This window comes from Anguilla anguilla, chromosome 4 (assembly GCF_013347855.1).
Source record: "Anguilla anguilla isolate fAngAng1 chromosome 4, fAngAng1.pri, whole genome shotgun sequence".
In the NCBI taxonomy this organism is placed as follows: domain Eukaryota; kingdom Metazoa; phylum Chordata; class Actinopteri; order Anguilliformes; family Anguillidae; genus Anguilla; species Anguilla anguilla.
The window spans coordinates 20062312-20085123 of record NC_049204.1 but is presented as its reverse complement, the minus strand read 5'-3'; the positions used below and the strand labels follow the sequence as shown (position 1 = coordinate 20085123).

General features: G+C 43.3%; 3 protein-coding genes across 6 annotated transcripts; 2 read left to right on the top strand and 1 right to left on the bottom strand.

Moving 5' to 3' along the window:
• The first annotated feature begins 340 nt into the window (after nt 1–340).
• On the top strand, nt 341–11159 carry dcaf11 (ddb1 and cul4 associated factor 11). Of its 4 annotated transcripts, none has more exons than XM_035412803.1 (15): nt 341–569; nt 1438–1651; nt 2039–2166; nt 2290–2408; nt 4344–4408; nt 4926–5026; nt 5208–5354; nt 5754–5808; nt 6154–6222; nt 6975–7032; nt 7459–7644; nt 8644–8797; nt 9145–9297; nt 9549–9655; nt 10234–11159. In XM_035412803.1, the coding sequence occupies exons 2-15, from the start codon at nt 1473–1475 to the stop codon at nt 10342–10344; spliced, it is 1632 nt and encodes a 543-aa protein (XP_035268694.1). In that variant the 5' UTR covers nt 341–569; nt 1438–1472; the 3' UTR covers nt 10345–11159. The 4 variants fall into 4 exon arrangements, with proteins under 4 accessions (XP_035268694.1, XP_035268697.1, XP_035268695.1 ...); XM_035412806.1 differs by lacking the exon at nt 341–569 and adding an exon at nt 619–989; XM_035412804.1 differs by lacking the exon at nt 341–569 and adding an exon at nt 619–994.
• Nucleotides 11160–11282: 123 nt separating this feature from the next.
• LOC118224937 (fat storage-inducing transmembrane protein 1-like) lies at nt 11283–16428 on the top strand. The gene is given in 3 exon segments (XM_035412809.1): nt 11283–14968; nt 15328–15414; nt 15416–16428. Coding segments are annotated over 3 exon segments (855 nt in total). The 5' UTR covers nt 11283–14789; the 3' UTR covers nt 16005–16428.
• Nucleotides 16429–16550: 122 nt separating this feature from the next.
• On the bottom strand, nt 16551–21483 carry psme1 (proteasome activator subunit 1). The gene is made up of 11 exons (XM_035412810.1): nt 21228–21483; nt 20882–20914; nt 20734–20796; nt 20498–20599; nt 19728–19782; nt 18789–18886; nt 18548–18616; nt 18147–18214; nt 17849–17903; nt 17545–17631; nt 16551–16845 (listed from the first exon to the last, which is right to left on the bottom strand). Exons 1-11 carry the CDS (start codon nt 21264–21266, stop codon nt 16765–16767), a joined length of 750 nt encoding a protein of 249 aa, XP_035268701.1. The 5' UTR covers nt 21267–21483; the 3' UTR covers nt 16551–16764.
• Nucleotides 21484–22812: the final 1329 nt, after the last annotated feature.

Here is a 22812-nt window from a genome sequence, read left to right as displayed (position 1 = left end):
ATGTTGTGTGTAGCATTGCATGTAGTGTCCAAATCAAATAAAAATAACTGAACAAAAATGCCTGTGCCATGTCCAAAATTAGCCTACTTCACAACAAAGAATGTTGGTGAAAAGTGGAATGTTGTAATAAAATTTGACCGCCCATATTCTTATGAGCACAAGCACAAATCAAACTTAAATAAGGATTTAAAATAGGATTATGTTTTGGATTTAAATCACGGACCTTACTCGGGTCGAATCAGGATGATACTATTTGAATTAATTGTGTACAGCTCTAACTGGAACACGGGTGGTTTTCGCTTCCACCCTACAGAAAGACCACTTTCGTTTGACGGAGGCGAGTCATGTGACAGCGAATAGGGGAATGAACTCGGAGCATGTAAACAGTGCAGACTGCGGCCTATTAGAAAACATCTTGCCCGTGAAAACTGCTGGTCTCACAATGATTATAACATTCTTCATATGCTGACGCCTGATAACATAAATATATAATCGCACAGTCTAGAAGACATCTGCGAATTGCGGTGCTCAAAAGAACTGCCAAAACGCCTAATTAACAAGCTAACACGGTAGGTAACGTTAGCTAGCTTGCAAACTAATGTTAGGTCACAGGTAGTGACAGCACTAAGTTAGCTAGCTAGGTAACTTGCAAGACTAGCATTACGTTAGCTTGATAATCCTGCCTTTAAACAATTTTCTCAATTTCCTTGGTTTCCTCTCTTGACATGTTAACGGACATTACCGTTACAGTTACTAACGACATTAGCTATCTCAATAATTTAAAGCCAGTTTGCAAGTTTACGTCGTTACACATGGACTTTAGCCTTCGTTAACGTTAGCTAGTTGGTGTGCTATCAGTCCTGTCGAACAGCTAACAGTCAGCTAACGATAAATGATCCAAGCCGAAAGTGGGTCAGTTCAACGTGGTTCCGAATAAAACGTTCAAAAAGCAGATGCAAACAAGACTGAGGTTCAGGTCTCTGTCTTATATAATGTAAGCGAATTAGTGTTATCTAACGAGCTAGTCTAGCCAACGTTAGCGCGACCTGTCTTCTCATGCATTTCTATACGAATACCGAATGTGTGTTATTTTAGGATGTAGTTTGTGATGTTGGCGTAGTTAGACTAATTTTGTTATGGATCTGCTAGCTAGTCTAGCTACGTTAGACTACTGTAGAATAGTGGTTAGTACTATTTTAGTAATACTAGGGGTACAGCCGACGTGCTCTTGTGAGCCAGCATCATCCACGCTGAAATATTTTTCATGGTTAGCTCGCTGTTATTTAAAAATGTTGTCAGTTTGTATTAGCTGATTTTATGTCAGCTAACGTTAAATTAACGTAGCTTGGTTTAACGTCAGTATGGGCACATATTTTCTCTGTTGATAAAATGTTTTGTGTGTTTGTTTGTTTGTTTGTTTTTTTGCTGCCTTTATAGCTGGCTAGCAAACATTTTTATTAGGCTCTCAGTCTATGGGCTCTCAGTCCAGTTCTGGGATGTCCGGTCGGGGCTCCAGCGGCAACCCAGACCAGTCGGAACCGGAAGAAACAAATCAGAACACTAACCAGCGAAGCCGCAGACAGACAGAGGGACAGTCAACAGCAGAAGAGGACGTTGATCTAGCTCAAGTGCTGGCGTACTTACTGAGGAGGTAAGTGAGGACAAGATATTGTAAAAGTATGCCCTCCTTTTGTATTGTCAGATTGCACAATGATGATGTTGCATTGCACCGAACTGTTTTAACAATGTTTTAACACACACATGGTATAACACTAGCATTAGATGATCAGGGCTTTTATACAGTGGATGAATTAATCTGGTGATTCAATCTGTTATGTCATGAGTTTCGTGTAGTTTATGAGTTGAAGATCTCAGACTCAAATTCTGGTGGTAAAATGTTTGGTATGCCTTTGGCATAGCAGTTGCTGAAAGATTTGGTCCTCTTAACAAATGTTTTTAAATTTGACTTTGAAATTTATGGTTTAAGAGCGCTACTTAGTGGTTTTATAATCGTCTCTCTCCTTCATTGTGATTGGAGGGGCCAGGTGCGGCTGGTCCATGGAAGCGGGGTAACAGGTCTACAGCTTGTCCAGTCATATTCCGACTCGGACGATGACAGCGACGGGGCCTGGGAGAGCCGTCTAAGAGACCGCTATAACCCCCCTGGTAACTTATACGTGCCATTTCTTTGGGAGATTTGTATTTTTGTGTACTGGTGAGAAAGTGGAGGTGTAGTTGTGTTTGACAGAATGTCCTTTGATAGTATGTTCAAAATGCCTTGTCTGTCAGTGGACTTGCAACCTGACACTCATGATGTGGACCAGAGTGAAATCCGGACTCAGATCCTACTGGCCACTGCTTCCTCGGGCAAAGAGCTTGCACAGAGTTTCCCCCTTATGCTGAGACAGGTGAGATGTCCCACTCTGTTACAATGGGTGATACGTGTGTTTGACTGACGGCTCACCTTCTGGGCTGCCGTTACAAAACATTGCCCTCCAAAAGTATGGGAACAGTGGGGTGAAATTAGTTATTTTTGCGATATGCTTAAGACATTTGGATATAAGATCAAAAGATGAATACGAGACATAGACAGTCAGCTTTTATCTCATAGTATTCACATGCGTGTGTTTAACCATTTTACAGAAGCCGCTGTTTTTGTGTTGAACCCCACCCCCCTTTTCAATTGTGTAAAATTAAGTTAACATGAGCTTAAAGGTAAATCAAAGCAATAAAGTTTAATATTTGGTTGTATAGCCCTTAAATGCAATAAGTGTATCAGGTCTACTACCCATTGACATCACTAGTCGTCTGGTATCTTATTTCAAAGTGACTTTCCAGGTCTTCACTGCGGTCACGTTCAGTTGATTTGTGGTTTGTGGGGTTTGTGTCTTCATCCTCCTCTTCAGCAAGTGAAATGCATGCACGTTTGCATTTAAATCAGGTGACTGACTTGGCCAGTCCAAAACCTTTCCACTTTTTCCCCCAAAGATGAATGCTTTAGCTGCATAGGCAGTGTGTTTAGGGTCATTGTCTGACTGCAGGATAGGTGAAACTCTGACCGATGAGGTTGGAGAAATTTTTTTTTTTACAGAGCCAGACAAAAAATGTGTGTACACTTCTGAATTGATCCTACTGCTGCCATCCTCTATTACATCATCAATAAAGACAACTGGGCCTGTTCCGGAAGCAGGCATACATGCCCAACCATTACCCCACCTCCTCCATATTTCACAGCTGAGGAGTGCTTTGGATCATGGACTGTTCCCTCCTTTCTCCGCGCTTTTGGCTTTCTGTCGTTTTGGTAAAGGTTTATTTTGGTCTTATCTGCCCGCAAAACTTTGTTCCAGAACACTTCTGGCTCGTCTGTATTTTATGATGAATTCTAATCTGGCCTTTCTATTCTTGCTGCTAACGAGAGGCGTCTTGCAGTGTAGCTTCTATAATTCTGCTCTCAAAGTCTTCTGCATACGGTGGCTTGGGATATTTTTACCGCTGTCACTGACCATTGTTTTAGGGTTTTACTTAACAGCTCTTACGATTCATCTGTCATCAACTGCAGTTGTCTTCCTTGGCTGACCTGTACAGTATTTATTTCTGAATACACCAGTGATTTCTTTCTTTTTCAAGACTTCAAACAGCTGTACTTGATATACTCACTTTCTGTGCTATCCTTCTTAATGAATTCTTCGGTCCTTTCAGAGTTGTTTTTCAACTATTATTAATCTTCTGGTCTTCATGATGGTGTTTGTCTTCTGACTCCAAATGCAATCTCCACAGGTGAAAACAAAGAATAAAACCAAGGCTAGACACTCACTGCTATTGTATGTGTGAACAATCCATGCAAAGGAAACACCTGAGCAACAGTTAACACCTCTCATTTATCCATTACTTTTCCAACTTACTTTTGCACAGCTTAAAATGGGAGGACTCGACAAAAAAACAGCTGTTTCTGTAAAATGGTAAAAAGTACACGTTAGTGCCATGAAATAAAAGCTGATTATCTGTACTTTTCGTCTTATATTCATCTTTTGATCTCAAATACAGATGCCTTCAGTATAAAGCAAAAATAACAAATTTCACTCTACTGTTCCCATTCTTTCGGAGGGCACTGTACTTAGCTTTTTGCCTTCACTGATGCAGAAGAGAAACTAGAATGGCAACTCCTCAAATGGCAGCTCAGTTTCTGCTGCCTGTGGCCTAATGTTCCAAGGGCATCCGCTATACTTTGGTGCTCTATTGTGATTGGAAGATGAAAAGGCAGTGCAGCAGATCCCCTGCTACCTTGACTGAGGGAGATGCATCTCGTGTCCTCCGGTGACTGTGATGTTGTTGTGTTGTCTCAGAGGGAACGGGGCCGGTGTCAAGGCTCCAGTTTCTCACATGGAGAGTGCAGTCGCATTTGCTCACAGTAAGTAACACTCAGGAAATACACTGCACACTCACTGAAGGATATGTTACCACTGAAAAGGTAATGGGAGCGGAGGGGTTGCTAATTGCCATGCTTCCTAAGCCGCAGTGACTGAGTCTGGCTTTGTGTTGTATGTAATTTAATTGGAGAATTACACAACAGTGTAGATAAGCATTTTTTTCTAATTGGCAAAAAAATAACTATTCTTCATGGGGAAAATAAGTGAAACAGGCTGTGCTTGCAGTTAAGCACTGCCAGTTATAAATCTTCACTTTTCAGATATTAGCAGAATTATGTAGTCGTGGTGTATTGTGCTAGTTTAGTCCTTAATTTCAATAGCAAAGAAACTGAATGATAAAAAATGAACGATTTCAATGGCCTGTTTGCTTTATTTGGATAATACAACACGCTTACTTTGCATTAAAGTCTCTAATAAGGATAGGGTTATTCTGCACTGCGTGATCCAGGTCATGTCTGCTTAACTCACCACTGATGTCATAGCAATATGCCTTCCCAGTTTCCTGCCCAACCACGTGGCCCACCAGGACACGTATCAGCAGAAAGCATTCTGCGGGGTCTACAGCGATGATGGCGACACCTTCCTGTCAGCGTGCCAGGGTGACTACTTACTTTGCAATGGGGGAAACGGTCACATGCGTAAGCAGACTGTACGGGTGACCCTGTTTCTGCAGTCTGCTTACGCCTGTGCTAATTACTGAACTACTTGGAATATTACCTTTTTTTTCGGTGGGGAAAAGGAAGGATTTGACGTCACCCTCCTGCGCTGTTTGTCCTCCAGACCAGAACATCCGCGTGTACGACACCAGCAGGGGGCGCTTCGCCCTGAAGCGCACGGTGAAGGCGAGGGACGTCGGCTGGAGCGTGCTGGACGTCTGCTTCTCCCCTGACTCCCGCTCTGTGCTCTATTCCAGCTGGTCTGACTACAGTAAGAAAACACAGACCTTCCTGCTGGTCTGAGTCTTCCAGTCTAAAGGAGATGAGTTGTCACTGGCAGGCTTTGCACTCATTATAGCTGAAATGATATTTCAGTATGTTTCCTACACCCCTAGTATGTGTGTGTGTGTGTGTGTGTGTATTTACCCATTTCCATGTATTCATGTAATGATGTCTACAAAGTATATAGTGCTGTAAAGTATTTAAGTTTTTATAACACTTAAGGTTGTTTGCTGCTTGTATGAGTTTGAGACTTTGCACTGTCTTCGGCTTTTCAAGAAGGAAAGGAAACTTGAAGCTTATCCAGCTGATATTGCACTTACCTGTGGCTGTGGCGTCTTGTTTTCTGCATTCTGATTTGTGTTTCCCATTCTTTTCTCTTCCTCTCCAGTTCATGTCTGCAGTGTCGATGGAGACAGTGAAACCCACACCGCTCTAGACCTCAAGTTAGTGTTACCATAATAGTTTTTACTGCCAGGTAATGGCGAGCCTAGTACGGTTTTAAAATGAATGAGTTTATAAATGAGAATGAAGATGATGTATTATGTGGGGAAAAATATAAACTTAATTAGTGACTCTGTTTTACAGCATTTATTTGGCCAATTGCATGCGTTCGTCCCCGTAGCATTTGTTTATCATGTGGCATTCATCGTTTTCCCAGAACGGAAATGCCACCTCACCTGATCTGAGCATTTTACTTATGAGCTTGATGTCACAGCATGGAATGTATTTTGGCCGTGAGGAATTCGATTCATATGAACTCAGAGGACTTTGCCTGATTCCTCTCGCAGCCCAGACGAGCGGAGGTTCTGCGTCTTCTCTCTTGCGGCATCGACTGATGGCAAAGAGATCCTTGGGGGGTGAGTGGGCCTGTGACTCTTCAGCTCTCTTTGAATGGAACAGGCCTGGCCAGTCCTGTTCCTGGTTATCGTCCTCTAGTTTTTCATCTCAACCCTAATTTGACACAACTGATTGTATTAATTAATTAGCAGCTGAACAAGTTGTCTGGCTGTTGAACGAGGTGTGCTTTGTTAGGGTTGGAGTGAAAACCTGTAGGATGGTAAATCTCCAGGAACAGGGTTGGGCCGCCCTGGTATAGACGTATCAACCAGTATTTTTTCGCTGATAGCCCCTGGGTGTTTTGTTTTAATATTGATAAAGATAATTTGCCAGGAAGAGCTGATAAAAATGCAGCGTGCATTGTTCAATCTGAAAGGTACAGCATAAGAAAAAAACTTCCGTTTGTTGACAAGATAGTCTGTTTTTTTTTTTTGGAAAGTGTATTATTTATAAGTTTTTTTTTTTCTGTGTAGTAGTCTTGAAATGGTTTTCCACTTTAAGAACAAATGGCATGCACTCTTTTTTTTTTTTTTTTTTTTTTTTTTTTTTACAAACAATGCGGCGCTAAACTCCCCCAGAAATGTAGCTACGAGGTGCTGAAAAACCTTGTCTGCTGGGAAATTGATACTGACAATTACATAATGGGCTACACTTACTGAGGTTGCCAAAAAATGTCAATAAATACCACAAGGGTCTCAAAAGTAGTCCTGTTTTATGTTCGTGGCTGTGTCTCTGTTCTGCTGCCAATACGCATCTTTTTTCTCTCCCACAGAGCAAACGACGGCTGCCTCTACGTCTTCGACCGCGAGCAAAACAAGAGAACGCTCAAGGTCGGTCTTTGCGCGTTCGCCGCCACCTTTCTGTTGGTGCCGGGCGCTGACGCTGCGTCCAATCGCTCGCGCTCTCGTCCGGCAGCCGGCACGCCCTCAGCCCCACACCTCCTCGTGTCTTGCGGGCTCTTTGTCCTGTGCTGTGCCCATTAAGAGCGTCTGACTCATCAGGTCCTCTTCTCCGCTCCCTCTGTCACTCGGCCTCTTTATGCAGATTAAGTTTCACCGGAGTGATGCGATGATACATTTGCCCTTCTCTCTCTCAGCGCTCTGTCTGTCTGCATTGCAGCAGTTGGACTGCGCTCTGTTTATTTATGGTTACCTGTCTGAGGTCAATAATAACTCTGGATGGTTGAGATTTATTGTAGGTTTGTGATGTAATTATCTGACTCCCTCTGCCCGCACGCCTCGCCCCCCCGCCCTCAGATCGACGCTCACGAGGACGACGTGAACGCGGTGGCCTTCGCCGACGGCTCGTCCCAGCTGCTGTTCTCCGGCAGCGACGACGCCCTGTGCAAAGTGTGGGACCGCCGGACGCTGAGGGAGGACCGGCCGCAGCCCGTGGGCCAGCTGGCCGGGCACCGGGACGGCATCACCTTCATACACAGCAAAGTAAGTGCCCCACCCCCACTCCCACCCCCGGCCCCGCCCCTCTGAAGCTCCCCATAGGGCAGCGCTGCCGGATTGATGGGTCTGGAAATGACACCGTCTGTGAGAGCTCTCTGTTTGTATGTCGGAGCTCGACACGCTCAGCTGCCCGTGGGGCATCCTTCCAGGGATTTCTGTAAACTTTGGATCGGTTTCACCCGTAACAATACAAGAGACTCACAGGCCCTCAGAAGACATACCGAGAAGTGCTTAGTCAGTGCGTTTATGAATGCTGTTCCTTCGTGTGGATGAGGAAATGAGTCTGTAACATGAAGCAGATATTGATAGCATGCTTGCGAGTGTAAGTCTACAGGTGAAACCTTGGTTGACATTACTTTAAATGGCTACACTTATGTCTCATTGTCTCTCACAACAGAAAACAGTGGAGTCCTGATGTGAACAATATAAGAGTAGCATTTCTGGCTGATGCAGTGTCCTTTGATACAGTCTGTAATGGCTCTAACACACGGATGCCCATACTATGGCCTTTCCTTTGGCCTTCAGAAGGCCTGGTAATTTGAAATTAAACAACTTACCTAATTAAATCAGGGCTGCCCAACCCTGTTCCTGGAGATGTTCCGTCCTGGAGGTTTTCATTTTTAACCCTACTTTGATGCCTGATTCTACTAATTAGCAGCTAAACGAGATCTCTTGCTGTTGAATGAGGTGTGCTTTCTTAGGGTTGCAGTGAAAACCTGCAGGACGTTAGATCTCCAGGAACAGGGTTTGGCAGCCCTGAATTAAGCAAAAATGTAAAAAGAATGGGGAACTATAATAGTTTTGCCTGCTGGATATTATGTAAAGACTTGGCCCACTAAGCTCAAAACTTTGAGCATGCCTGTTCTAGTACACTGCTGCAGTGCTTAGTTTAAAACCCTCTGAGATTTGTTGAGTCCCTTCCTCTCTTCCTCTCATAGTTTAACTGAGATCCATTGAGTCCCCTCCTCTCTTGTCATCCGGCAGGGTGACGCACGCTATCTCATCAGCAATTCCAAGGACCAGACCATCAAGCTGTGGGACGTGAGGAAGTTCTCCCCGAAGGAGGGGCTGGCGGCCACCAGGCTGGCCGTCACGCAGCAGAACTGGGACTACCGATGGCAGCAGGTCCCCCAGAGAGGTGCGGCCATGAGGAAGGGTGGGGGGGGGGGGGACTGTGAGGTAGTGCCCTGTTCTCCACCAGCAGTTCTGCTTCTCCGTCGCAGGGAAATGCTTTTGTCAATGATCCAGCGACACCCACCTTTTCACCCAGTTTATTTTCATATCCAGTGCTTTGAGGGCCCCTAAGCAGGATTTGATGCTCCCAACCCCACATTATAGAAAAATATATATATTTAAATAATTGGGGGCCCCCTGGTGGTCTCGGGGCCCTAAGCAGCCGCTCATTGGGTAGGGTGGCTCTGTTGATATCTGTTAATGATGTCATATTCAGGGTTTGAACCCTCATCTCCTCCCTCTTCTCCACAGCTCTGAAGAAGCACAAGTTGACGGGGGACACCTCGGTGATGACGTACCGCGGTCACGGTGTCCAGCACACGCTCATTCGCTGCCGCTTCTCCCCTGCGTTCAGCACCGGCCAGAAGTTCATCTACACCGGCTGCTCCACGGGGAAAATCGTCAGTGAGTCTGTGTGTGTGTGTGTGTGTCTGTCTGTGTGTGTGTGTGTGTGCTTGTGTGTGTGTGTTTGTGTATGGTCTTTATAGTATGTGTGTTTTTGTGTGTGTGTTTGTGTGTATGGTATTTATGTGTGTGTGTGTGTGTTTGAGTGTGTATGGTGTGTGTGTGTGTGTGTGTGTGTTGAATTGCATGGTGTCAAAATATGCTGATGTACGGTGAATGGTGCGTAAGTCTCACTCTGCTTTTCTCTTCAGTCTATGACGTGCTGACAGGCAGTGTGGTTTCCAAACTGTCTGACCATGATGCCTGTGTGAGAGACGTCAGCTGGCACCCCTACCAGGACAACATGATTAGCAGCTCTGTGAGTGTGTTTCTCTGTCTCTATCCTCGTGCATCTCTCTCTCTCCTGCTACCACTGCCACCAAGCTTGTATCTGTGTCCCATTTTGTGTCTCTGTCCTTCTGTGTCACTCTGGGTCTTTCACTCAGCGACCGCATTCCAATCACTGTCTCATCTACCCACTGTGTGTGTGTGTCTAAATGGATATGTGTAGTTTATAAATATGCTAAACATGTGTGCATGTCTGTGTGTGTGTGTGCGTGCACATATGTGTCTGTCTGTGTTTGCGGGTACGCATGTGTATGCGTGCGTGTGTCTGTACGTGTGAGTGTGTCTGTGTGTGTGCGTGCGTGTATGTGTCTGTATGCGTGCGTGTGTCTGCATGTGTGTGTCTGTGTGTGCGTGCGTGTGCGCCTGTATGTGTGCGTGCGTGTGTCTGTGTGTGCGTGCGTGTGCGCCTGTATGTGTGTGTGTGTGCGTGTGTCTGTGTGTGCGTGCGTGTGCGCCTGTATGTGTGCGTGCGTGTGTGTGTCTGTGTGTGCGTGCGTGTCTGTGTGTGCGTGCGTGTGCGCCTGTATGTGTCTGTGCGCGTGCTCTCAGTGGGACGGAGCCGTGAGGCTGTGGGTGCACAGGCAGACTCACCCGCTGGATGAGGACAGGGAGCGCGAGCGGGCCCCCGTCGCGCCGGGAGAACCGAAGGAGGGGAAGTAACCGCGGCCTCCCGCGCCGTGGGATCCGCGGGAGGAGCAGCAGAGCGGGGGAGGAGCCAGCGGCTAGAGCAGAAACCTTATCAGTCTGCTCCGGGCGTTCGCGCCATGATTGCGAAAGGGTTTTATTCCCACTTTCAGGTGTGTTTTTGCCTTTGCAAAAAGCCATTTTATGTCTCCAACTGCAAAACCACAGAAACCTGCAGTGTAATTGTGTTTAAGATAAAGAAGAGGGACTTTTTATTAATCCTCCGCTTAAAGAAAAAACTATAGCTCTTTGGCTTGGCCTGAACTGATTTATATAATACAATTAAAACCATGTACAAAGTGCTTCCTCCAAGAGCGCTTACTGACAATGGTTTTTCTAAACCTAAAAGTGTAAATAGATGCAAAGCAGTGAGAAAATGACTACCTGCAATATCTTTTAAGTTGCTTTTTGATAAAAGCTTCAGCAAAGTAATTTGTTTAAAATTTAGGAACTTAAATTTGACTGTGTATACAGAAAAAAAAATATTCCAAATGTAATTTTTATGCTTAATACTTTATTCACCTTAACTTCCAGCCCATTAGATGAAAAGAAGAAAAAACTTATTTTGTAAACAAATGTACACATTTTCTGATTTAAAGATGTCAATGGCTGTCGGTGTGTGTTGAAGAAACGTGTGCGTACATGGTCACGGTGAAGGGTCTGGTAATGTGTGTGCATATGCGTGCGTAGGCGTGTATGCAGTTTTGAATGTGTTCTGTACGTCAGTGTCTGTTTCACTTGCATTGCCCATGTTTTACCATAATAATAAACAATTACAGTATGTAAATGTACCATTTTCACTCTTTTGCTTGCTGTTTCATTCAAAGAACATTACACTGAGCGAATGTATTCGATGCACCTGCAACATGGGTTAGAGGGATAAATGGCAGAATGGAAGTTTATTAACAAAGTTTTGGCTACGTGAGATCATCTCATGAAGCATCTTACCAACTAGTACACTTGCTGCTATTTAGCTACACCTATATTTAGCATCTTACTGGTAGGCCAAGTGAATTTAAATGGACCTACCCTCAATGCTTTGAGAACAAGATTGACTAACCATCCATGGAAACTGGGGACCTCAAATTCCTGCGTTGAAAAGCTATAGTGCCTGCTGGTGTACTTCCTTGCTTAATTCAAGTCACTGATTGGTTACGTAACTGCACACATTGTTTCCAAGGTGTACAGTGACTGCTGTTGAAAGAAAACCAGAAAAACCAGGAGAAACTGCAGTTCAGGGAGTTCTAAATAGTACCTGCCTTCTTGGTTTAAAAAGAATCGCTTGGGAGAAACAGTTCATGTGTATATTACTGAAGTCACCATTGCCATAATAGTGTGCTAGTCTTACTAGAGAGCTAATGTTTCTGGCTAATGTCACTGCTTTGAGAGGCCCCTATATTGAAAACAATGAACAATGTGTGTTTCCTGAAGAGGTAAATTTGTCCATCGCTCCTCTGCTAAACCAAAACCAAATTGGACCTATCATTTCTGCTCCTGGCCGGATCCTGTCCTGATGCTGGTGAAGTAACTGTCCTGTCCAATGAAAGTGGAGGGGCCTCTGCACTGTTTGGTCCCTGATCAGCAGCTTATGACAGCTTCTCTCCACAGCAGCCCGACAGAATGGACTCCTGGGACACGTATTGGCTTTCCAAAGCCGCAGTAGGCTAGCTCTAGGTAATGGCCCTGTGACGTTTAGGGAGTGTACTCTGAAATTTTTTTACATACTCATTTTTTTTAATTTGGCATGTCCAGTCCCACCCAAATTTGGAATGTACAATCCAATTTCACGCTTCACGAAAGCAGCTCAATCACCGTCCAAGCCCTCAAGCTAGCATCAAGGGCCAGCTCTGTGAGGGAAGTGGAGGGGCTAAGCTGGTTCAACTGCATATCCAGCAGAGCACCATAGAAATGGGAAGCTGCACAGTGAAAACAAGGTGCACAACTGATTCAGGAACGCCTTCCTCCAGTCAATAACAAAAAGAATCAACTGGAAAGCATGGTTGTGAGCCCAACTAAGGATGTTACAGTGGACTGACTACAGAGTAACAGAGGCTGCAAACACCAGGCATGGAACAACTGCTGCCTGCATGAAATACAAACAAGGCTAAGGTTACCTCTGACAGTTGTTTCTGGCACATTACAGCCGCTTGCTGAAAATCCCCCTGCTTAGTCAGGGGGCGCCCTCTTTGTGGTTTAATGTGGGTAATGAGGATTGGGATAGGATTTGGGGGAGGAACAGAAGCATACATGCATATGGTAGAGAAAGGACATTTTAAAAATGGGGTTTTCTGCACTAGGACAGATAAAGGTGGGGGACGGGGTGGTATTGGATTTGGAGGAATTCAGGTTTTACATAAGGACATTACGAATACACAGAAAGAGTAGAAACTGTCCCAGACATAAATTTGGAATAACTAGGTTAAGAAATGGGAGGGGACTGGATATTGCGTGGTAAATGCAACTTCCATTTGTGAACAAGCACTCAGCAATGTAGATGCACTAAAGTGAAAAGACTGGCAACAAGGGGGACAATGATATAATGACAGGTGCTCTGTCTTGTGAATACTGATAAAATAGGGCAACACAAGAAAGGAACGGGAAAGAGACTGGGAAGGCCCACTGATTGACAGAAACAGGCTTTCATAACAACAGCTGAGTCTAGTAATGAAGATAACAGTAGAGGGACGTAACAGCTAAAAATAGAAAAAAGTATTTGTTTATTCAGTAGCCCATTTGTCACTAATCAGTTTGCACTGCAGACTACTACATTGTAATACATGACATTCCTTGTGGCGTAATTTCATAGGCAAATATAGTTCAGCAATGGCTACAATAATTAACAGATTCAACGCTGTGTGATTGCTAGTGTGGTATAGACTTAAAACTATTGGACTAGGATGCTGCTGTATTTTCAGTAGAATACTAACATTGTGTGTCTGAAATACACAATTCTCCCACCTGAAACTAGTTTTTCATGTCTTTCCAGAAAAGGGTTTCTGCCTAAATGTTTAAAAACAGCCAGATAATTACAACACAGCTATTTGAGCAGGCTTTGTGTAATTCATAGTGCAAGGAACAATAGTCTCCCTAAAGTCCAAGTAAATGAAAAACACTGTTATACTAGGCTAATGTAGCATATTCCCCAAACGGTTCTGCTGTGGCAGAATCACATTGCTCAGAGTGGTACAGAATTTGAGAAACAACTGAATCCCAAAATAGCATACAGCCTCTTATTTCTCATATATTTACATGCACTGAAACAAAAGCTTCTGTTTATGTGCAAGAATTAGGGTTTTAAAGGTTCTAGCCCCTCTGGAGTGGCAATCCAGATAAGTCCTGAGCTAGTCCTTTTAATAACTCAGTTACACATTTAGAAACATGGAGGAGGACACACTGCAGTGAAGGTCACTGTTTATTAGTTCACATCTGTGCCACATGTGACAATGTTGGTTCAGTTAAATGCAATACAATGTAATATAGTGTGAGCCTGCTAAGGTTAGCATTGCCAATTTAGCTGTAACCTTTTCCCATTGTGCACTACTGAAGATTAAGGGGGTGTAGTACTGCATGCCAAACATTCTTGACATTTTTAAACTGTGGCCTACACACTGCTAGAAAAATCATGCATGCACATACCTTATTTAATATTAACATTAATCTTTGATACATAAACTTGCACATCTTTAGGCAGCCATATAGTTTTTGAGGGGTTCTGTGATAATGTCGTAAGAGAAATATAGTATGGCAAAATGTTTTCTGTAACTTCCCATTTAAGGAGAGGGGTTGGATATGAGGGGGAGGGGTTTCCACTCCCCTGTTGTTTGAAAGGTTACAAGGCTGCAGAGAGAGGAGAGAGGCAGAAATGAGGGGGTGTTTCTTTGGACAAACAGATGGAGTGGCAAACAGCACTATGAATTAAGGATGACATGAGAAAGAAAAGGGGTGGAAAGACCAGAGCAATAGGAAGGAGGAAAACCGATGATGTCATAAACAGGACCTTGAGAATCCGGGAAGCAAACGCAAACATGTGGAGGCACTGGTGTGTTTCTGGGCCATTGCATGGAATTGCATGACTTCGTCACTGGGGTTTGGCGTTGACTGCAGGATCACGAAAGACCAGGATCACTACAATATTGGATCAGTCAATCGATGGCATTCTAGCTCAAGAAGATTATACCAGCATTGGATTGCTTCATTGCTAGATCACCAGTGGACTGAAGCGTGTTAATAATAAATCATTGGCATCCATTTTTCATCATATAACAATTAAATATCCCAACAATTAAATATCCCAAGAGGAATATTGCATTTTTTTTACTTGACACTCCTGGACGGTGAACTAACTTAATTACTGGAGCGGTGAACCAGACTTATACAGTTTTTTTTAAATTTCCTGTCAGTGACACACATTTCAGATCAGGATGTTCCTTAACTCCGTTTTAGTTGCGGTGACAAACCTCGCAGCTGGACTTCTTGGCAACGCTTCTTTCCGGCGACACTTTCACCTGGTGCTCTCAGGTTTGGTTCTGTTTGGCCCTGCCCTGAGTCTTTGGGTCTCACAGTACAGCATTTTTGCAAACAAGAGCCACTACCTATACAGGTGAGGACAGTTCATATTCTATGTCATAATTGTGTATGCCACCCTTAGACTAGTGCACACATGAATACGTTTAGTAAAATTGCCAGACTGCTAAACTGTAACTTTCTGTTGATTCTCTTGAATTTCATTTGACAAAGCATCTATCAGCCTGTTACTAACTTTAGCACAGATTGGTGTTGACCTGCCATATATAGATGTGTAGTATGAATCTTTTTCTCTTTTGAAACCTTGAGTATGGTGGTTGTTTTTCAAAATATTTTAAAATGCTTCTGCTTCGTTGTTGATGGAATCCATTTGATGCAAAAGCTTGCTCAATAAATTCCATTTCAAAATTCGAAAGACTCTCTCTTCCCCTCCAGGAAGTTTCTGCGCTCCGGCTGGGGCTGGACCTGCATCTTCGTGGGCTCCTTCGTCTTCCTCCTCTACTTCTCCGTGCAGCGGTCCCTCGCTCTCGCTGCGGCACCTCTCCCGGCTGGCCACGGCAGGCCTGCTGTGGGTGGGCTTTCGGCGGGCGCTGTCTCTCCTGGAGAATGCGACGGGGAGCTGCTACAAGCCCCTCAGCGCCTCTGTGGGTGGGCAGCTGCCACAAGGCCTCACCGGGGGCGGGGCAGGGCAGCCCCTGTTGCTGCTGCTGCGGGAGGGGGAGACCAAGACCAGCTGCCTGAAATCGGGCATGTTGTGGCGCGGGTACGAGGTCTCCGAGGACGCCTTCCTGCTCTGCCTGTGCTGCCTGCTGCTGGCGGAGGAGACGGCCGTGTTCGGGCCCTACCTGGCCCTGGGCGGGGTCTCCGGGGCCCCGTTGAGGCTGCTCTTCCTGTTCTGCGTCTTCCTCCTGGGCCTCTGGGTCTTCCTGCTGCTCTGCCTCTTGGCCCACTTCCCGCAGTTCCCCACCCAGCTGCTGGGGGGCGCTCTGGGGTGCCTGGGATGGAGGAGCCTATACCAGGGGTGGTACCGCCTGGGACCGAGTTGGTACTGCCCTGGGCGGCCTGGGGTGGGGTTGCTGACCACAGCTGGGAAACCGCGACAGAACACTTAAAGACGATTGGATAAACCAACACTCAAACCTTAAGACAGAAGTAATAAAGGAGGTGTGTTATCCCAGCTTTCTAGGGAAATCCCAGTTTAATAATGCTACTGGGGAAACAACATCAGTTCACCTAACCTCAAGTGGCAGCCCTACAGCATAAAGTTCAAGGTCATGGGGTCAGGGATTGTTACAGAGGAACATGTGAAAAAGACATGGTTGAGAAGCTACAGAAGTCAGGTGAAACCACCAGTCGTAGAAACTATGATCTGTGTAAAAAGCTTGTTCACCTTTGTGATTAACTGATTTTGTATTTACATTATCATAGAACTGAACCATTTCAATTACAGCTGCATGCTATTGCACTATTTTCTATGTTATGCCTGAACACGCTGTATCTATATTTGTACACATTTCTGAAATGAAATAAAACCAGTAAAAAATAGCAGACTCTGTATCCTATTTATATTCATACATATTTACTTATGGAATTCAGGAATGGTACCTCACACAAGGGTAAAACAGTTTTTCAACCAAGGATTCAATGAATCATGTTCATTTAATTTAATATCGCTGCTTTATTTTGTAAATTGGAGTCAAATATTTTTCAGTACAGCAGGGTCTTCAGTTCGTCAGTTTGGAGGCACTTTTAAAATCAGAGTTTATTTGAAAAGTACTGTGGTTTGTTATTCAATATCATGCGTCTGTAATGTTGCAGTGTACCTGTGTGTGTGTGTGTGTGTGTTTCAGTAAGTTACATGGCTCAGCAGGCTCAGTAAATAAGGGCCTTAGAGTCTCCTCTCGGCTTCTTGATCTTGTCGTAGTTCTTGTTGATGATGTCATACAACACAGCCTGCAGGAATGGAAGTAAGTATATGATCAAACCATTATATCATGACTGTAATTCAACCATTTATAGGTTGCAACATGTTATGGTGATTGAACCAAACTTCACCATTAAAAAACAGTGCTTTAAAAAGTTTCTTTATCTCAACTAAAATATTAATCTACATTTCAGTAAACGAGAATGCTTATTATGAACATTGTTTCATTCCAAGACTTCCACTGAATGTATTACTATCACCGTGAGGCATTAGTAGCTCAGATTAAAAACACAGCGATAACACAATACAAGGACGTTAGAATTTTCAGTCTACTTTTCACTATATAAAAAGACCCTATGCGACTGCTTTTCTTTCTTGCATTTTAAGTGTTCATTAAGGCTCAAGTAAAAAAAATCTATTACTTTTCTTTATCTTTTCAAATTTATAGAAAGATAGACTGAAAGATCAGCACATTGTTCCACGAACAATAATCACAGACAAGCTTTTACAAGATTTTTGAATTTCTAACTGCTTTTCTATCTCAGGCAAGCACTTTATAGCTTCTATTGTGTTTTAACTATTGTAAAGCACCTAAAACTTAGGAAAGGTAATTCATAAATAAAATGTATTACTATTGTTATTATTAGGAAGCCCCTGGGAGACAATCACTGCCTCAATGGCAGACACAGCACAGAAAAAGAGCCAAGCAGTGGAAAAGGACGACTCACGTAAGTGTTGCGGATTTCCAGGACAACGATGCGCAGTTCGCAGTACTGGTGCTGGTCCAGCTCGTGCACCAGCTGCCGGTAATCCCCCTAGAATCAACCCGAAACACGCGTGGTCACCCCCACAGCAGATGACACATGTAGAAGCCACATTATGTCCAAAACAGTTGAGAAGTGGCTGAAGCTTCAGTGTAAAATTACATTTTACAGATATTACTACGCATAAAGCTTCTGTTGGAGAACACCTAAGATTTCACTACAGAAGTATTTAATAAAAATAATACTGCAAGTTATGTGACACACTGACCACATGTGGCTGCTTGGAGGCTTTGGCCACAGCATCTCCTCTCTCACTGTAGTACCTGGCAAGAGGGAAAAAAGGCATTAATAATGCCCAAAAGCACAGAAAAGAAAGAACTCACAACTACATATACTAGCGGGCAAACAATAAGCAACATAAATTGTTACATAAAAAATATACATGCTTTGTCAATTTCCTAATTCATGCAACTCTAATAAATACCATGCACAATGAAGGAACATACTTGTAATTAACAATGAATATGTTTTGAGGTTGGGGGACATGGAAACTGTGTTTCCCTTACTTAGAGATCTGTGTCTGGAATCCCTCTATCTTGGTGCGAGTATTAGTCAACAGTTCGAAAACTTTTTCCTGTAAAACAAGGTAAATTTGTTTTGCTTTACACAATAATGAGTGTCACACACATTCCGCGTGTTAGCACAAAATTGAAAAATACATGCTTGGCAACCAACGTGTAACGAGCTACTGACCTCACAGACACCGTTGCCATTTTCAGCAAGGAGTAGGTATTAATACATTGCTTTTCATGGTAAATAAATTAAGGGAGAACAATTAATTTTACAAGGATCTTATCGCATGTGTACAGCATGCACAGCACATTTTAACGTCAGTGGTATTAGTTTATGGCTTTTGTGAGCAAGTGCTATGTACAAGTAATACACACAAATGGTGAGAGAGGCTGACCTGCACAGCCACACCAAAGTTATTCCCATCTTCGATTCTGGGAATCTGAAGTTGCACCCACATTGACACCTGACAGAAAGACAAAATGTAAGGTAGGGGAACGAAAGCTGTATACACACATTGATCAGATGAAACATACAAAGTGTGGCATATTAAAAACCATGTATGCGGTTGGAATAAAAAAATATCAATGGATCTAAAAATACTAACAGACACAGAAAAAAATCGGTGTCAGACTCACAGTGTTGAGTTTTTCCTTGAGCATCTGGATGTGGGGTTTGATTTTCTTCAGAAGGCTCTCCACTTTTTCATTGCAAGCGATTGGTCCGCAGGCCGGGCCTGGTGGGGAAAGATAGCCATGATACACAACCTCCTCATGACAGCTCCACCACTGAGAGGCAGTGGGCTGTTAGAGAACGGCTCCACCCTGTGCACAGGCTGTGAAACACAGTCACATAGGGAGTCTGGGATAAACAGTGGCTGCAGTGCTTTAACAGTTACAAATAATGGGATACTGCGTTCAGCCCCACCAATGGTATTGCTCGCCAGAACTTCTTGAGTACAAAATAAATAATATGCTGTTACTGGCTATACCAAAGCCAGCGAATTGATTATACACTGCAATATTCACCACCCGGGGACACATCACAATAAGGAGAGGGGCCTGCAGAATCAGACACAGGGCCCTAAACACTGCCAGAAACTGGGCCCCGCAGCCAGGGTCCCATAAGTCCCCTTTAAACTGTAACACATATAAAGGACAACTTCCATAAAGTTCAAATACAAATGTGCCTTCTCGTAAAATCTTCAATGATCGCTATTTAAGCCTCACTCTCAATGACATAGCTGGAAGTGGCAGCCTACAGGCCCATCTGCAGAGCTGGGAACTGTCACCCTGTAAAACTTCACTTTCTGTAACTACAGTAATTTGGCATGAGCATATTATGGCTCCTTTTTCAGATTGGGCAGGATGGATTTGAGTGTGCTAGCCTTAATTAATATGAGAGCAGGATGAAGCAGCATTATCAAACAATACCATGTAAATTTCTTGTCATTTTCATCCAATCCATCCTTTGCTCGTGTAGCTCTACATGACATAAATATGACCAAACTATGCTCTGGGTCAAATATTAAATCTTTTTTTAAAATGGAAAAATTTGGTTAATAGGGTATTATTTACCTTCCTCCTCTTCCTCTTTATCCTTTTTGTCTTTCTTGCCTTCCTTTTCCTCTTTCTGTAGGAAAATGGACAGAAGGGAAGAGCCCATAAAATATAGACACCAATAAAAGACTTACAGTCCTCTCTCAGTTAAGACAACACTGTCACATTCACACAGTTATTTACTCAATCATTGCTGCTAAAGGATATGTATGCAATGCAGGTTGATGTGTTGTAATTATTGTAATCCCCGCAGCACTTACACATCGACTCACTATGCTGTATGTAAGCACTCGGTTTAATGGGTTTGATAGTCCTTTTTTCAGAGCTTAAATTCAGCTGTACATGTACAACTTTTACATGCAGCCACTTCTGAAATGTACAGATTGGAGAATTAGGCTACATGTACCCCTTAATGAGTGGAACTGGCATGTGTTATCAGTGACTAGCTGGTTTTAACCAATCACAAATCATCAGAATGGTTTATAGTTCAAGAGCCAGAGGAAGAGGTTTGAACATGCATGCAGCATTAATTAATGAGGCAAATATGAGCTGCATGAATTAACAAATTAACAAGTTACTGGCATAAATGAAAAGGTCTGATGGAGCCCATAGTGAGCATGGCCTTGGGCCAAGGCCAACAGAAACTCTGGCTCAACAGCAGTAGCAATTACTTTGAATTACACAATACATCTTGTCTGCACTGTTGATCATAAAAACACATTTTCCCTGAAAATAATAGGCCTATGTGATGATAATGGTGATTCATGTATTTCACTAAATGACAATACCTCTTCCTTCTTCTTCCTTTTCAGCTCCTCTTTGGCAGGGTCAGGTATAGGGATTTCTAAAGGCGCCTTCAGGGAAGACAGATCCTCGACGCTGAGGGAGGCCTTGAGTCCACCAAAAACAGTTGTGACACATGGTGATAAAACAAACTGCCAGTCTAAAAATAGTTATGTGACTATCAAGATAAAATAGCACAGACAAGCCACTTCCTTGAACCCCCCTCCCCTTCACTCCATACCTGTAGCAGTGTCTCCATCTCCGCAATCTTCTGTGGGAAGAATGTTGAGACCAGAGATTCTGCCTGAAACACACAATTACATCATAAACACAAAACCACAGCAGAAATATGAGTCGTTAAACACCTACGACAATAACCCAAAACTTACCTCCTTGGTGAGTTGCTTGCAGAAGTCATCAACCTAGAAAAACAACGAAGCAATACATCAGGAACAAAATAGGCCTATTACTAAAACAGCACAATCGCCACATGTCCTTTGTTCCTTCAATCAGTTGTAATAGGCCGACTACGTCGCGTTTATTCCTGCTGGGTAGGATTATGATATCTAAACCTCGCCGTATCCAATTGTTAAGTATGAAAAACTACTGCCATTTTATTAAGTTCTTACGAGCTGTTTCACATACCCACACTCCATGCCTTACAAGTCGGCTAATGTATATTAAATTCAAGAAAAGCGCTCAAAACAGTCAGGAACTGCGACGGGCTTAGGCTACCTGTTTCTTCGATTCGGGTCGTATGTCTAAAGAAGTCATCGTTCCTAGTGCGGATGGAATGATCGCTCCAGTTAATCGTGAGTGCAGAAAAATACCGTCTGCATAAACAGATAGGCTATCAACCTCTCACACACAACTAAATCGTGTGAAAGCTGTTATTTATGGTGTATGAACTCTTTCCGCAATGCCACAGTTAGTCAGCACAGTAAGTGAAAACGAAAGTAAATCGAGCACTGTTGCAAACTAATTGGGGACTTTCCGACTTTTTTTCAACAATACTGCTTGGTATACTGGGATATGTAGTGCAGAACTAAGATTTTCAATTCCGCCTGTTTAATAAAGTAGCAGCATAATTTTGAATAGAAGAACCACATTTGTTCACTGAGACAGTACAAATAAACATTTTTAGTTATAGGTAAAATGTGTTTATTTTGCTGTGAATTACCGAACCTAGCCAACTGGAAGCTGAGTCCAGATCACATATTTTACCGCTGCTGGATGGGATTCGAAGTCTAACCTAGCAAACCATCTGTTTTGCCCATGAACATCCTCACGGTTACTGGACTAGGGCGTACTCTTGCCGGCCTGTTGTGTTTAACAGGTTTCTGAATTCACCTTCAGACAGTAGGCTACCTGTTTGTTTGTGTGCATTTTACCAACCCCGTTTGTAGATATTTTAATGTTAAGGTTTTAAATGCGCTAGTTAATGAATTAATTAATATTTCCACAGACCAACTTTAGCGGAATATTTTAATGCAGCCCCATTTGCTATATTTCCTGAATAACGCGTAAAGTAGGCCTACAGCGATGACCGTAGTTTGTGTACAATTCTGTGGCGATCCGGCTGCTGGTACGAAATGGCATTGTGACAAAAAAAAAAACATTTGTGTCTTATTGTTATTTTTTCAGCAAAGTTACTCTTTAAATTGTACGGACGAGTAGGCCTATAGCGTTTTCTTTAATTTAAATTATCCTTAGAGCTGCACCTCGCCTCGTCTGTTCTCCCCTACTTCCCAATAATTTAGTGTTCTATGAATCATTGCTAATTCCTGCGCTAAGCTTTTAAGAAAAATGCCAGTTCTAAATTTGTAACCCTACAAGAATTCCTATCAAGAGCTTTCTTAAACGCTTAGCCTACTGTGCAGGATTCTTACCTTGTAAATATTACAGAATAACCATGCTAATATCTACGATGCACTGGCAATCCCCGTCTTTACGCACTATCGTGGAATTACTGCATCTTAACCTATGCGTTCGGGATTTTTTTTGGTCGTGGTGTTCTTTTCCACAGGGCACGAGGGGTCACTGAATAGTTTGATGAGCATGAAAATGATGTGAATAATATGGTATGACCTTCGCAGTCACCAGATCTCAACCCAATTGAAGACCTATGGGAGATTTTGGACCGACGTTTTTGACTGCGCTCTCCACCACCATCATCACTAAATGAGGGAATATCTTTTGGAAGAATGGTGTTCCATCCCTTCGCTAGAGTTCCAGAGACTTGGAATCCATGCCAAGACACATTGAAGCTGTGCCAGCCCAACACCTTACGAAGCCACTTTATGTTGGTTTTTCCTATATA

Bases quoted from the DNA above. Each gene is read 5' to 3' on its own strand.
- dcaf11 (XM_035412803.1), top strand. From the start codon at position 1,473: ATGGGCTCTCAGTCCAGTTCTGGGATGTCCGGTCGGGGCTCCAGCGGC. The intron at 7,033-7,458 runs GTCGGTCTTTGC...CCCCGCCCTCAG, and splicing joins AAAACAAGAGAACGCTCAAG to ATCGACGCTCACGAGGACGA. The intron at 9,656-10,233 runs GTGAGTGTGTTT...GCGTGCTCTCAG, and splicing joins ACAACATGATTAGCAGCTCT to TGGGACGGAGCCGTGAGGCT.
- psme1 (XM_035412810.1), bottom strand. From the start codon at position 21,266: ATGACTTCTTTAGACATACGACCCGAATCGAAGAAACAG. The intron at 20,600-20,733 runs GTATGGAGTGAA...GGTGGACTCAAG, and splicing joins AGATGGAGACACTGCTACAG to GCCTCCCTCAGCGTCGAGGA. The intron at 18,215-18,547 runs GTCAGCCTCTCT...CTTGTTTTACAG, and splicing joins ACTTTGGTGTGGCTGTGCAG to GAAAAAGTTTTCGAACTGTT.